The following is a 16,185-nucleotide window of genomic DNA, read 5'->3' on the forward strand; positions in this document are numbered from 1 at the left end:
TGTTAAGTAGGCATGGATAAAATGAACTATTGAGTAGCCAGAAATTTGGAAGTCAGTAACTGATTCTAAATCAGATATGTTGAGTATACATGGACACAATAAGCATTACTCAGTAGCCTAGTAGAACATTGATTGTTGCCATTTTAAAAAATGCTTTGATAACAAAGGCGCACTTTATACTACTATAAGCACCTTTCTGAATCCCTGCCTGCCTAGCAGAGTTTGATACATCCGCACCACTTCTGCACCCTGAATACAAGCGAGCACATAATAAGTCATTATCACCAACAATTGGCAAAGAAGTTATTTTAGTTTTTAATAATGGCAAAGATTTTGATGGCAATCTTTCTAAGCGAGTACATGATAAGCCATTATCACCAACAATTGGTGAATATTTATTTATTTATTTTTAAACAATTGGCAAAGATTTTGATAGCAATTTTTTGGGTCAATTCAATGCTGAAAACTAACCTTCTCGTACACCTGTGCTCACACCAAACAGACCACCATAGCCATAAGCCATCAACAAAGCAGACACATGAGTTAGACCACTGCTTGCAAGCTTACCCAATCAAGTCCTACAAATTTGCAGGTGGAACAGCAAAAAACAGAAAGCGTCACGCCTTACCGTCACTGTTGACAACCATCAGAGAGTTTGAAAGATTGTCCCAATCATTGCACGAACACAAATACCAATTTTGGCCAAGGAGGGTGTGTAGTATTAGTACAACAAAACATTGAAGATTAGACAGAAAAGAAAAATAAAACATGTTGTCAAAGCAATCAGTTTCCCAAAACCCCCCCCCCCCCCCCCAAAAAAAAAAAACAGAAACACTTATACATTCCCCAATATCCCCTGATTTACATGGTTGTTCAAACAAGAGGTGTTGCCATGACCTAGTCCCAGACTCTTACCTGTGTAAAAGTTGTCCATCTGCCCCAGAGCAAAAGAACAAAAAAGACAGATCTGAGTAAGCTTGTGAATTACTTTTCCAGAATAATTGTCAATATTTGATTGGAAAAACATTCCAAAGTACAAAGCTGAACCTTGATATATGAATGAGGCCTGACAGGGTGAGCCATAGGGCCTGCATCCTGTAAGAAGCAAGACCTCCATTACAAATCCAACAGGGAAGGCAGCTAAATCACTATGCATCATAGAACCATGGCACACGCCTTCCTCTACTGAACTCCTCAGCTATAGAAAATAAACAATATCTCAATTCAAGAAAAAAAAACATGCGTCAATTCTTGTGTCATCTTTAGAAGTAAAGATCTAGATAATGTACTTCGTTGAAGGCTAGTCCTTTCTACCAACAGGACAACTACAGCAGACAATCTAAATCATCGAAACAGTACTCGTTTTACATATTATTTGTGTGTCCCTCTCATCCTGAGTTTGAGCACAAACCTATGTGAGGGATTCTCTAATCTGGCACCAGGCTTTGATAATCGCTGCCAAAGATGGGGAGATGTAGTGTGAGCATCCATGGAAATCCACTACATCTTGAGGGAATGCAGCTTAGATTTGGTAAGTCAAAAAACATCCTTCCGTGGCTCAATGCCAAGGAGTTGTCCTCTTATCACCAACTTCCCTAGCATGGCTCTGCACTGAATGTCGACATCAATCATGTGGAGGTTTAGATAAGATGATGGTGCTCCAAGCTATCATGGTTGTCGTATCAGCTGTGCCATCAAACCAGACCATAGGTAGTTTTCTATCAATATTCTAAGTCAACCAATGCATAAATGGGAGAAGCACCAACAAGTGCATGCTAATAAAATCCGGCTCACAACCAGGGCTTTGAAGGCTTAATCCCCCCATCCCAAATACTTTCTTTTGCTCTTTCCATAGCTGGAGCAAAATGCTAGAATATGTAATTGAGGAGCTCCTCCCTATTCATCTAAACACACGCTCAATCCCCCCATCCCAAATACTAACCCGATATCCTACAGATTTGTGCCAGTTCATGAGTGCATCCACCCCTCTTCTTGTAATAGCAACATTGATAGCTGAATGGAATCCACCTTGTGACCAACTGCCACCAATTGACATTTTACGACCTCCAACTCCAAAAACTATTTTTTATGACAAATACCAACGCATCCATGAAGCATCGTAAATTCCTGAGAAAGGCGTCTAGAAATATGGCTGGGTCATCTGCAAGCTCACAATCAAGAAGCTCCTTTTGAGAAGAGGAAGCCTAGTGATTTGTGCTTGTGAGTAGAGGAGATAACTCAACACCCCAGCTACAAAGAGAGAGAAAGAAAGAAGAAAAGATGTATACATGTTTTTGCAAGGCCTCAAGGGCCTATGAGACAAGGTACAATAAAAAAAGCAACTATACAAGCCCCTATGGGCTGAGGCAAAGGGCTCGCTAGGCTCTTGCTGAGTGCTATACTAAGAAGGGCTCGCTAGAGTCCTTGCTAAGTGCTATACTAAGAAACTCAACTCAGAACTAGTACTCAGAACCCAAAACTTAGAAATCCTGAGATAACAAGAGATGTGATCAACTATTCACTATGATCCTAGAGATGGCAGCTCTCTGGTGCCATGTGAAGATATCTTGTATTCGTCCCTATATGGTCATCTACTGCTGCGATGGGGAGCAAGGTCTCCGTATCTCTTTATCCGAATCTCCCTCTCTAGACCAATCCATAGATCATAGCCAGAGTGTGGCCAATCAAGAGAGTACGGTAGTTCCCAGTGTCCATGGGGCCCCCTACTTTGTGTATTGGCACAATGGTGGTAGTGCTCGAAGAGGATGGGAAACCATGATATACCACGTGATTGACCTCCGGCCCATGTGCGAAATGCTATGTCCGTAGTCCCTCATGGTCCTGAGCACTCCGATTATGGGGCCGACGGAGTGCAACCCTTACATTCAGTACAGTGAACAAATGACATGTAGAAGGCCTAGGCATAAGGGACATGTCAGGTGGTGGCTGCATCAGTACGTCGTAGAGTGAGCTTGCATAAGTGTGCCAAACCCCTAACTCTGTGATGGGAATAGGCGGCTTCCCCTAAAATAGAAGCCCCCATCGAATGGTAGGGTCCCCCCCTTTTATGATGTGTCATTCATTGTGAATATGTTGTGCCTCATGTATCATCAGATGGCCCAAGGCTTGCAGTTGAGGTGCAATCTCATCTCTACACTCATCATCATACCGGGGGTTCTGAGGCATCGTCCCAACTGGGGCGTGTGCAGTAGATCTGGTCGTGGGGTAGGATCTAGCGGCGGCATTATGTATCACTGCGATCAGGGTGTCCGAGGCCCAGGTGAGGTCTGCATCATCTCCTAAGTGGCTCACGTAGACTGGGTCGAGAGCATGATCAACGTGGATTTGGACACGAGTACGTATGGGGGGGGGGGGGGGCTCTCCCTGTGGGTGGCATAGTAGCCAAGATGTTGAAAGCCAAGTACGAGTGGTCAGCTCCGAGAGGCCGTTATACATAATCAGGTCATGGATTGCTCCCAGCTCAAGTAGATGTCGCCCGTATCTCGTTATATGTGGTGCATCTACTGAGTGTCTCACAATTCCAAGCTGTACTGGGTCTAGCTCTATAACTATGAGGGAGTCAGAGTCAAGGTCTAGCAACCCAACCTACCAGTCTCCTGTGCGTGCATTGAAGTTGCCAAGGAGGATATCTCCCTACCTAGAGAACGTCATGATGTCATTATATATCGCCTCATATGGACTATTCTCCAATATGGCAACCTCGTGCGCATAGGATGATCCATCCGGGGGGAAGTAGCACACCGCTATGAAGATCGGTCATGCCTCTGATAACATGACTCGTACCCACGTGTCATGCATGCTTCTCTCTCCGTACCACACATATGAAAGGCCACAGCTGTGATCAGAATAGAGCAGCTAAACCTCCAGAACCATGTATCCCACTACCTCTCTGCATCTCCTTCCTATAGGCTGACTCCCATGTATATTTGGTCACTCAGGGCAGCCCTCTCTCAGACAAAAGAAGAGCTAGTAAGGCACTGAATGTTCTAGTAAGAGGCCTAATAGTGGGAGACAGGCGGATGCTAAAGCCTTGTTCACCAAGATGAGACATTATCTTCTACACCAACAGAACCCCATCTTGGTGAACAAGGCTTTAGCATCCACATGTCTCCCACTATTAGGCCTCTTACTAGAACATTCAGTGCCCTACTAGCTCTTCTTTTTTCCTCCTCCAAAGTATCAGAGATGAATTCATTCTTTGGGGCTGTTGATCTCTCCTTTCTATAGGTGTTGTGTTGTGCAAATTCAGCGTGCTTACCATTCATGGTAGCCTGCATGGCTGTCATCTCTTTCTTGAGGCTGGCATTTTCTGTCCTGAGCTCTTCTATGACTTTGCAGCACCCTTCTGAGTTCACTTTCATATCCTTCACCTGTTGTAGTTCAGTTTCCAAAGTGTACACCTTATTTTGGAGGTTGGTTTTCTCAGCTTCCCACCCTGCTTTTTCCCTTTCCCAGTCCTCTTGCATTGCCTTCTCTTTCCTCCATTCATCCTGCATCTTCCCCCCGCTTCTTGATTTCATTTAGTGTCTTGTCCACATGGCTTTTTCAGCCAGTAGAGCCACATTAGTGGCCTCCAAACTGTCAATCTTCTCGACTAGTGCAAGGCATTTTTTGTTGAGGCAGGTAATCACATCTATTGTCAGTTTATAAGCTGCCCCTGCTGAGAGGGCTGTCATTGCATCTTCCAAAGCTTGTTTGCCCACGTGTCTTCTACACACCCCCATGTAGGCATTGTGCAAAATCTGTACTGTAAAACACCACTAGCAAGAACATGCAGCAAGTGTGACTTACATTCTTGATTTTTTAGATTTTCTTGACCCGTGTTTTGCAGATTTGCAGACCCGAGGTGTGCTGGAGAGATGTCCAGCAGTGACTCGGGCCCCAATGTGGCGTAGGGCCACGTGCTGGAGCTGTCAGGTGCCTTGGAACAGGCGAGGGGGGTCGCTGGAGGGCATTGCAGCTGTTGCGCACTGTTTCTTGGGGGGGGCCAAGGCAGGGCATACAAGCTTGAGGGCTGCTCTTAGCAGCCACGCTTCACTAGGCCAAGCTGCTGGCTGCGCAATGCAGCCATGTGTGGCCTGGCACACAGGTCAAGCAGGCCTGCGACCCAAGGGGCCACACTCACAGCCCAAGCAGTCACATCTGCACCTCAGAAAGAGGCTTGAATACAGATAGGGCCACAGGGAAACCAAGCACAACAAGCTAATCTAGATATCTGGAATCTACCTCCTATGCCCTCATTGAGTCAGAAACTGGCTCTAAGCTAAGTTGGTAAAGAGACAAGTCACAAAACAACCATCATCCACCCCTTGAGGAAGAGTCCTCCTAAGAAACCTCAATCCACCCTATCATAAGCCTTTTCAAAGTCGAGCAGATTGGTCAAGGGCTCCTTGGCACACTCCACTGCTTGCTAAAACGAAAGTTGTTCATGCCCTATACAAAGCCAGTTTGAGTGTCACATATAAGGTCAAGGAAGAGCAGCTAGAATTTCATGCTTATTGCCTTGGGCAAGATCTTGTAGGCCGTACCAAGAAGATTGATTCGCTTTCACTAGGAGATTAGGGTTCTGCCTTCCCCTTTGGAAAAATGAATCTCTCAGACAGAGAGGAGGGCATACCGTGTGATTCCATTTTCCTAAATCTATTGAAGGATTGAAGTGGTGGTTACCCCTATCATGTCCCAAGGGAAAATGAAGAAAGACAAAGTGAAGCAATCATTGCTTGCGCATCAAAAATATACTCATCTCTTGTAGCAGGCTAGGCATACGCTCCCACACTCTATGCTGACAGCACCTAACTGGGATGGGGGGATCCAAATATCCAAAAATTGCTCTAAGAACTGGTCTTGATATACGAATTCAAATATCCAGACCATGGGAGATAAGACTATTCATACTTCATACGAAGTCTCTCATGAATAGGACAACAAGTAAATGATCAGATTGGTGGTACCTCTTGAAATAGAAATGCTACCTACTCTGTCCAAAGCCCGCTCTTAAAACCGATCAATCCTAGTATGAATGGTCTCACTCTGAAACCTATTAGACCAAGAGCATCCAAGACTGGTATCACTGACCACAAGAACCATCTAAGCCTCTAATCCTTTCAAACAAATTCTTCCCATGCATCTCTCTCAGAAGGCAGGATGCCACCTTTCCTTCTCCTTATTTTATCAACATGCTATCCTATCATGTTAGAGTCTCCTCCTATTCAAGAATTAGCATGTGTCAACCACCTATAAATCTCTCTACAGAATGCAACCTGATCCCTACTAAGATAAGGTGCATGAATGCATAGCACTTTAATCTCAAGACTGCTAAGGATACTACACGGACCTTGGTACTAGAACACCATCTAAAGTAATGTTGGCAAGAATCGAAGCTAAAGCACAAAAACATACCCCTCCACATGCCACACTAGAAGGTATCCTAGGTGGAAGCTTGCATGTTCTAACACATTGCCTATCAATGAGTTTACAATCTTGAAGGAGGAGAATATCCATCAGCCCACTACGATTGAAAGGTGAAGCTAGTCCCTGGGATAACATGCTTCACTCAGTGTGGATAGGGATCTCACCCAATCTTTGAATGTTCCAACGAACGACTCTCATCGAATAGGGAGGGATCACTTCACGACAAAGAAGACATCTACTAACCACCTCAACGTTCTTTATCCCTACTCCGAGCATGGATAAAGAGCTTCATGGAACCACCTCAAAAGTACCTGTGTACTTGAAGTAGCATGGCACTTACACACCACACCACTAGTAGAAGACACGTGGCACCTTTAACACACAAAAGTCATTACATTGCATATGGCACCGACACATGGCATCACATCCCATAAAAGGCAGATTTTCTCATGACACAGGGCCACGTCCCTCCACATGACATGCAGCATCACACTTGTCACTCCTAGCATGTGGCATCACAAATCACCTTCCACTACATGTGACAACCAAGAGTCTCAAGACACACCATGGGGTATGAGGACTGAAATAGCCCACATTTTCAAAGTTACAGAAATTGAGGCGTCTCTTCATGACTAACATGGAAAGGTGCCTCTCTTCCAACTGTTCCTTCGTTGACTGTATGCGAGCTGCCCTCCTTGCAGCCACAGCTTTGCTCTGTTGGCCGAGAATCTACGTCCTTCGTCTTTCCCATACAGCTCTCTCCTCATGCAACACTGCTTCTCCTTGTTCAAGGCAGCTCACCTACGACTGCTTCCTCTTTATGCCAGGCTTCTCCTTCCTCTTCCAAGGCTGATCCCTCCTCACTAAAGGCTGCTCTAGGAAGGCTCCTCCCCTTCTCATGCATGGGTGCTCCCTCATATAGCTTCTCATGCCCCAAGCAAGTATGCTCATACAAGGCTGCTTGGATTTTTTAGATTGTAACTCATACTTTCTCCTTATGGAAATATTGAACAGCAGATAAAGATTCTCTGAGTTTCAAGTTCCCTTCTAAAATTTAGAACAGAATCCTAGATGTTCAATGTGAAGATGTAAAAGCAGGAAGGTATTTCCCTTCTAAAATTTAGAACAAAATCCTTGCATAAAGAACTAAACAACTCTCTCCCCTCTTACAAGTAGCAGATGGATCAAAACTAGATATTTGAATTATGTATCATGTGGTTTTGAAGCTAAGGATTATGAGCTGCCCTTGTTGAGTATGAGCAATATCTATGCATGTGTGTGAGCCTTACAGTAGAGGAAGATTTGACTGAAAGACAGGATGAATCAGTCCTTGGGTAGCAGATAGTGTACACCCAATCCCCAAAGTGCTTTTCCTAGAACTTTTTCAACCATGTTTCTCTCCCTAACCATGAGGTTTATCGATTGAAATATTAAAGAAAAATATCCCACTCATAACACCAGCCTATGCATATCCAAATCTCAAAAGAAGGCTTCTTTGAGGGTCCGCGTATATGAAGGCAAAAAACCTGTGGAAATTGAGAGACACGTAACCGCACAACATCAGCTATTCGTTTCACAGCTCGGCTACCCATGTCAGAAGAAAACTCCTGCAAAAGGTAATAATGACCTTTTATTCTTTTGTCTTAATTTCATTTGATAAGATGTAATTTTAACTTCGGAGTGCTTGAGCCTTTGCCTGATCCCTGAAGACAGTGAGCCCCTCCTTCAAGCTCAGTTGAAACCAATCTCTGCAGGTGACCCTGCAGTCATTAAAATGGAATACAATGTTAGATTGCAGTAGACTCTGAAGAAATTGATATAAAATTAATGGGCCAACCTACAAGAAAGTACAGCAGAACCCTCCTTGACAAAAAGTTATAAAAGCTCAATGCAGCTGCACAGAACTCTACCAACTTAAATAAGTTCTGAATCACTCTAGCCTCACCTCTATATCCTTTCAGTCAACTCTCAGAAAAGAGAGCACCCTGTACTACTGAACTTCTCAAAGTTAGAAAAAACACCTTAGCACTCTTAATGCGCATTAAGATGCAAATTGTGCTCTCTGTTTTATTTCACACAGCAAGCCAAACATGCCATTTCATTGCATAATGAGGCAAGCCAAGCAGGCCATGAGTGCCATTCATTGGAAATAGATGCAACATCTACTGCATAGGACTAGGCATACCTGTTACCCGTCCAATTATGGAAATACTGTGGCACATATATGCACAGGAGAAAGCCACATGTAACAAAAAACAATCAACCTAACTTGTAACAATAAAACAAAATCAAAGAAAGGAAAGACACTAAGTAAACAATGAAAACATAATATACACCTCATGTCCAATAACACCAAGGATTGCCGCATAGTCTGCATCAGTGGCAGTCTCAGGAGAAGCCAAAACAAGCCTTGAATTGAAGATCTGCGAGAAATGCATAGTATTTAAGATTCAATAACAAATGAGCAAACAGAAATTGAAGATCTCTAAAAAACACATAGTAGAGAGAAAGACAACAACAAGAGAAAATCGTGTAGCCTTCTCTAACGACTATGTATGAGTACTGAGCAGAGAATATGCGGCGCCTTGCATTGATGCTTCAACACACTTCAGAGTCAGTTCTTACATTCAAACTCTTGTTCTCCATAGCACCCCTGTAAGAGCACGGAGAAAAAACCATCAGAGACAAAGTATATTTAACAAAATACAAGCATCTACATTATACATGCCTTTGCTTATGAATTGAGTACTACTAAAAAAAGCAAATGTGATGTGCATTCTAAACAGGAACAGCTTGTTCTTACATTAAAGAAAAAACCTGCTGTTCATTAGCTTTAATTAAAAATCCAATGCTAAACAATATCTAATGCAATCAGTTCACTCTGGAATCTCTGTGCAACGACTGTACAGAAAAGCTTCAAAGCTCTCCAAACAACCTTATAAAGCATGCCACTTCCATAAGAAAATATATTAAGAACCATGTCACAAACCCAGAGAAACCATTAGGAGAGAAGGGCAACATTGGTGCAATCCCAGTAAGATTTCAGGTCAGCCCACAGACTAGCACCTCCTGCCACTCTCTTTACAAAAAAGAAAATACCAAAGTCCCACCCTGAACAACATCCCAGCATGCTCTCTAGCAGCATGTAGGTCACCTGAGCACCTGTCCCAAATGTCACCCAAAAGTAAAACCTCAAATCCGAGCATAAGGCTTGAGCAATCTCCATGAAGAGTCTCTAGTGAAAATGAGAAAGACCAAAGCCAATATCCGTTCCCGAAGTCCACCGAACTGGACAGAACTCATAGTATATTCGCTGGCAAATTGCAGAATGCCTCAACAAAGACAACAGTGCTCTAAATCAGAATCAACGTAAAGCTTCCATATGACACAAAATGCTTCAATGAGGAACTCATAAAATCCACAAAACACAGTCGAAATCATCCGAGGCTACAAGAAAGCTTCCTCTCTATAAAGACCGACTAATAAGGACGCCAATACGAACCCAATACACTTCATAATTGTAAAGCCCCAAGAACCCACTATGTGACACAAAATGCCTCAATGAGCAACTCATAATACGAAATCATCCTACGCTACAACAGAACTTCCTCTCTATAAAGATCGACTAATAAGGAAGTCAGTAAGAACCTTACTAATCCTGCAGCCCAATGGCTTGGTATGGGCTGAGGAACACACTACAACATCAAGTATATACTTCCGGTAGTGTGTGTTTTTTTTTTTTTTTGGGGGGGGGGGGGGGGGGGGTGGGGGGGGTGGGGGGAGGGGGGCCATGTGGGATTTCACACATATGTAAGACAAGACATGTTAGACATGCTTTAGATACAAGTATCTAAAGTCTAAACTAATGGACATATTGAAATGTGCGGAGTACAAGAAGCATAAAAAAATACACGTTCATGTGCGTGCGCGCACACACGTTGTGTGCGCGGGCGCGCGCGCGCGTGTGTGTGCGCGAAGGTGAGCGAAGATGCTAGCTGAGAGTGTGAGTTCGTGAGCGAAGGTTCCTCGCAGGCCTCTCCCCCTCTGTCCGTACGCCCGTACGGTCGTCGTACGAAATTTCTGAACGGCCGTACCAGCTGCTACGAGAGGGTCGCAATCCCTATGCAGATTCACGTGCAGGCCCATACAGTTCCCTCACCTCGTGTTTTCCGTACGTATGTACGATTTTCTGTCAGTCCTCCGTACAACGCAGTACGTTCAGCGCCTTTACATCTCTATATAACCCTGCCTTTCCCGTACAGTTCCGTACATATTTCCGTGTAGTATCTTTGTCCGTACACAACCTCCGTACAGTATCTGATATTTCCGTCCGTACAGTCTCTTGGCTGTCACGTACAGTTCTGGTACAGTATCTTCCGTACAAGCTCTTCCGTACAGCCTCTGCCGTACAGTTTTGGACTTCTTCCATGTGCCTTTCCGTACATTTCTCTGTCTGCTTCATCTTTCACTCTATTTCTTTCTTGCTTTGCCATATTTCAATCATGGCTTCAAGTTCCAACGTCTGTACATATGCTAGAAAAGAAAGACCCGCAGATGCCAAGCGCCGTCCTTCTCAGCCTGCATCACAAGATGATGAGCTTACTATGGAAGCTCAATATGTGTTTGATACACTTAAGGATGACTTTCAGCAGTCACGACAGGAATGGGGCAAACCAGTTCCAGAGGTCACATACAAATTGAAATTGCCCTCCCTTGTGAATCCTCTCAGGAAGCTATCTCAAACCGCGGTAATAATTTTCTTTCCAGGAAGAATCCCAGCAGCCAATGATGTTGCGCAATGGATCAAGTCTATCCTTGGAGGATGCTTTGTAGAGGGTGTCTATTTTGCATCCAATGGCTTTTATGAGGTGCACTTATCAGATGCCTTGTGTAAGCAGAGGCTCCTTGAGCTTTCTCCCCTCTTCTATGGGAAGCAGATAGTACATGCCATGCCTTGGTCCCCAAACAAGGATTACCAAAGTCTTATACGACATCACTGTCCTGTATGGGTTGAGGTTGTTAACTTCCCGGATTATATGCATGAAGAATTGCCTGGCCTGGCTGCAGGTCATTTGTCCTCCACGCCCCATGGGAAATCGTAACAGATTCTGCATCCTCTGGGACACTGACATACCTACCCCTCCTTCTATTGCAGTGGAAGTTGAGGGTGTGCAATTGGGGAAAAAGTTTTTCGACTTGAAATGGGGTGTGTTTGCAGGCGCTTGCTTTGCCTGCCACAAGTTTGGGCATCTAGCCTCTGAATGCCCAATGGTTCTGCATCAACCCCCTCCTAATGCCTTGCCGCCACAGACACGGGAAAAGAATGAGAATTTGCAAGCTAAGGCAGCAAATCGAAATGGAGCAAAGAATGCTAAACCAGTTAATCAGGTGCAATCACGAGACCTACGCGCTAGCCAACTGCGCCACCACTCCAATACTGCTATACCTTAAAGAAGAATACAAACAGCAAGCTCCCTCCCCCTTCGCTCCCCGTCTACCCCCCCTCGCTAACTGTGCGGCCTCTCTCTTCCTCCGTCGGCTGCTGCAGCGCAGACAACCTTCCCCCTCTCCGCTACGTTCCCCCTCTCCGCCACTCTCCCCCTCTCTCGCTACCCCCCCGCTCCACTCCGCCCACCCGCCTCCCCCTCGCTCTGCTCACCCCCCGCTCCACTCCGCCCACCCGCCTCGACCCACCCCCCCCGCTCCACTGCCCACCCGCCTCGACCCACCCACTCCTCTCCGCCCACCCGCCTCGACCCTCCGCTCCGCTCACCTCGCCCCTTCCCTCCGCTCCACTCCGTTCACCGCTCCTCTCACCGCACCCCGCTCCACATCACTCACCTCACCTCACCTCGCCTCACACCACCCCGCTCACCTCACCTCACCTCACCTCACCTCACCCCCCGCCCTTTTTTTTTCCCCCCGCTTCGACCCACCTCACCTCCCTTTCCCCTGCCACCCCCTTAGTCCCCGCCCACCTCTTCCACCCTTAGTCCCTTACCTCCTCTTCTTTTCCCTTCACCCGCCTCGGGAGTTAGCAGTTAGTCACGCGATATGGCGGCTACGTGCCCAGAACCGGTGGCCTAGACGGACCCTCCCCTCCACCAGCCTATCGCGCTACATTGACAGAGCACCAGGTCTCCTTGGTGAAGCAGGCCGCCAAGGACTTCTCCCAGACATCAGTTTATGGGAGGGTCATTGGCTACTCGCCTTCACGAGCAGACATCAGGGACTGGTTGCAGTCCACCCTCTACCTCGAGGACAGTCACATTGAGGAGGTTGCACTCATGGGACGCGGCATTTTCTGGCTTAAGCTCTCCTCAGCACAGGCTGCGAGCGACATAGTCAGGCGATCCCCTACTTCTGTGGGTGGGAAGATCATCCTCATGGTTCCTTGCTACAGGGGATTCAGTGTAGCGGACCTCGATTCCCGCTTTCGCATTCCTCGACACCCAGTCACCCTTATCTTCCCAGGCCTTGCAACCGAGCTTCGCCCGATCATCAAGGACCTGGGGGCGCACTTTGGTTGGCCTATGCAGGACACTTACGTTGATGCGGCGGTAGCCCAAGGGGTGCCACGTGTCAAAGTGGCAGTCCTTGACCCACAGAGCATCCCTTCGGAGTTCGAGATAGAGACAGACACAGGTGTGGTGACGCAGCGCATTCTGGTCACTGGTCGCCCCAACCACTGTCTAGGATGCCATGGCTTCGGGCACCAGGCGCGCTCATGTCCTCGCTTCACGGGTACAGAATCTCAGAAGACCCCCGTTCAGGCAGCTCAGGATACTCCACTCCAGTCGGCGACATCCCCTCCCGAAAGGGAAGGTTGGACGGAAGTCAAACGCAAACGGAACGGCAACAAGGCAGCCCCCAAAAAACCTTCCCAGCCACAGCAAGAGCCCCCTCAGATGATCCCTACTCATCAACAGCCCGGTAAGGGGAAGGAGAAGGGAAAGGAGAAGGTCAACCAGCCTCCCCCTCATCCCTCACCCCGCCCTCCCCCACCGCCCCCCTCCTCCTCGTTTATCCGACCCCCACCCCCCCCTCCAGGATCCCCCCCGCACCAGTGGTTCCCGCTCCACCCTCTTCCTCGAGCATGATCCAGAAGGAAATCCCCCCCACCTGCGCCACCTTCAGCCCCGAAGCCTGCACAGTCCTCACCCTCGTCTATCCCTCCGGGCCCGACGGCGGGGATAGGCCCTTCCCCACAGGTGGCCAACACCCCTCCCTCCAGTTCAGACTCCTCATCTTCATCCCCAAGCCCAAGGGCTGCTCCTAGAGCTCTTCCATTGGAGTTTTACCGAGCAGGTCCTTGGGACTACTTGGATGCAGCAGGTATTGGCTCCTTTCCCGCATGCCTAGACATCAGCATCTTCTTCCTCCGCAAGGGAGCGGAGGGTAAGGTGTCCATCCTGGCTCCGCACAATGGTCCTAGCTATTCCTTCACTATCTCCAGTGAAGAGAATGAGCAATGGACGAATGAAAATGTTTGGGAGACGATACGAGACCAGACCCAGAAGCAGGTGCAGGACTAGATTGATAGCAGAGCAGCGGAGCTTCTTCAGCAGCAGTGGCAGGAGGGAGATGTTCGTCTGCGTTGGCGCCACAGCGCCAAACGTTTCTGACTCCTGGTCATTATTAGACCACCTCTAGAGTGGGCCTACGCGGAAGGGCTTTGCCCCTGGAGGACTTCAGAGGTTGCACGCTTGGACTTCAGAGGTTGCACGCTTCTACAGCATTTCCTTGGCAGAGGCGTCGAGCTGGTTAGAGAGAGCTTACCATCACGGGACGAAGGGCCTTTCATCTCTGCTGAAGGTTTTAGAGGATGGGTCCGATGATCCGGCCTCTCCTTCGAAACCTTCACAGAAGCGCCTTCGTCTCCACACAGGACATCCTCCGACCACTTCGACTTCGACCACAAGCAGACAGCTGTTTGTGGCCCACCTTCCCTCCTCATGAGTTTACGCATTATCTCTTGGAGCGTCAACGGGCTCCACTCATCAGGCACCCGTGGCCCCAGGAAGATGGTGCTCAGACAGGAGCTCCAACCAGCTTTGGTGGGAAAGATAGATGTGCTCCTACTACAGGAACACAAGCTTTCGGCTTCACAGACTAGTATTTGTGGGAAGGTCCTCACAGGACGCTCCCACACCTACTGGGAACCTTCGATTGGCGAGCACAGGAGAAGCGGGGCGTCTGTACCTCCATCGACGCTTCTCTAGTTCAGCATGTGTTTGGTTCTTGCACTTTGATCCCAGGACGTGCGCTTTGGGTGGGCTTGCATATTGAGGGATCCCGCATCGGCATCCTCAATATCTACGCCCCGACTGATCTCAGACGTAGATCCGTTTTTTGGAGATCCTTGACAGACCTATTGCCAGAGATGGACTCTTGGATTGTAGGAGGGGACTTCAACAACCTTGAGACCTCAGAGGATCAGCAGGGAAGGGGCCCAGAGTTCCTCGGTATAGCTCAGGCAGAGCAGGCAGATTGGGACTCCTTCCTCTTTGCAGTGGGAGGTCGGGACAGTTGGAGGGAGCCTTCCTTTCGCAGATGGCCTGGGAGTCTGAACTTCTCTTGGGGTTACAGGAGGGAGGGAGGCAGACTCCTGGAGCGACTGGACCGTTTCTATGTCAGTGATTGGGCGCTTGGCAGAGGAGGAGAGTCAGGAGTGGTTCCAGGGACGACACTTTCAGACCATGCCCCAGTCATCCTAGCCCTGGACTCGGCCTCTCAGTCCTCACCTCCACGTTCATGCCGGATCCCAGATTCCATCTACACCAGAGCAGCGGTTCACAGCAGGATAGTGGACCTTTGGGAGCAGGAGTGGGACCCTACCAGGGATATGGCAGCACAGGTAGCTCATGCACTTGCTGAGTCTAGCCGCATTTGCCAGCACGAGGCGGTTCAGGTCAGACAGCGGTGTTGGGCGCAGGAGAGGGGTCTCAGACGTGACCTCGCCTCGATTCAAAGGATGCAACAGTCTTCTCCAGACTCTGAGGAGCTCAGACAGCAGGAGTTTCGAGCCCGAGCCATGCTAGAGGAGATCACCCAACGTCGCTCAGAGTTTTCATTTCATGCTTCCAAGTCCTTCTGGGCTAGGAAAGGCGACAGGATGTGCAAGGAGTTCTTCAGGACTCATGGACAGAGGTCAACAAGGGAACAGCTCCGTTCTCTCAGGGCGCAGGATGGTAGTGTCAGGACAGATCCAGATGAGGTCCGGGACTTGGCGACAGACTTCTACAGATCCTTATTCCAACGAGAGACCCCAGGCCCTCGTGGTCTCATTTGCAGGAAGGAGGTGTAGAGATCTACACCGAGACTCGTGCAGCCCAGCATGAGCGATACCCTTCTCGCACCTTTCACTGTTGCGCTGATGCAGGATGCGGTGAGTGCTATTGATGGGCAGAAATGCCCAAGTGAGGATGGCCTCTCTAGAGCTTTCTTCACCACCTTTTGGGAGCACATCCACCGGCCCTTGCTCGCAGCCTTCCAGCACATCTTCTCCAGCGGGCAGATGCCAGAGAGCCTTGCGACAGGCCTGATTTGCCTCATCCCCAAAGGGGGGGACCGCCAGGAGATCAGACAGTGGCGCCCAATCACCCTCCTTCCGACTGCCTACAAAATCCTCGCCAAGATGATCAACACTCGCATCCGCCCCCTGCTACACGACCTGATTCATGACACCCAGACTGGTTTTGTCCAAGATCGCAGCATCTTGGACAACATCTTCACTTTCTCAGAGGCGACGGA

General features: G+C 48.0%; 1 protein-coding gene across 1 annotated transcript in view; it reads right to left on the bottom strand.

Moving 5' to 3' along the window:
• Nucleotides 1-16,185, bottom strand: part of LOC147894787 (Peptidase M1 family protein) — an 88,226-nt gene that overhangs the window by 16,538 nt on the left and 55,503 nt on the right. The window contains exons 12-20 of the mRNA XM_087384370.1: nucleotides 9,058-9,085; nucleotides 8,769-8,855; nucleotides 8,618-8,643; nucleotides 8,129-8,192; nucleotides 7,959-8,039; nucleotides 1,048-1,095; nucleotides 916-934; nucleotides 472-488; nucleotides 193-249 (exon numbers count right to left, since the gene is read on the bottom strand). Coding sequence (XP_087240496.1) covers nucleotides 193-249; nucleotides 472-488; nucleotides 916-934; nucleotides 1,048-1,095; nucleotides 7,959-8,039; nucleotides 8,129-8,192; nucleotides 8,618-8,643; nucleotides 8,769-8,855; nucleotides 9,058-9,085 — 427 coding nt within the window. The remainder of the gene's footprint in view (nucleotides 1-192; nucleotides 250-471; nucleotides 489-915; nucleotides 935-1,047; nucleotides 1,096-7,958; nucleotides 8,040-8,128; nucleotides 8,193-8,617; nucleotides 8,644-8,768; nucleotides 8,856-9,057; nucleotides 9,086-16,185) is intronic.

Source organism: Dipteris shenzhenensis, chromosome 14 (genome assembly GCF_047967505.1).
Source record: "Dipteris shenzhenensis isolate YYH24624 ecotype China chromosome 14, Dip_SZ_1.0, whole genome shotgun sequence".
Taxonomy (NCBI): Eukaryota; Viridiplantae; Streptophyta; class Polypodiopsida; order Gleicheniales; family Dipteridaceae; genus Dipteris; species Dipteris shenzhenensis.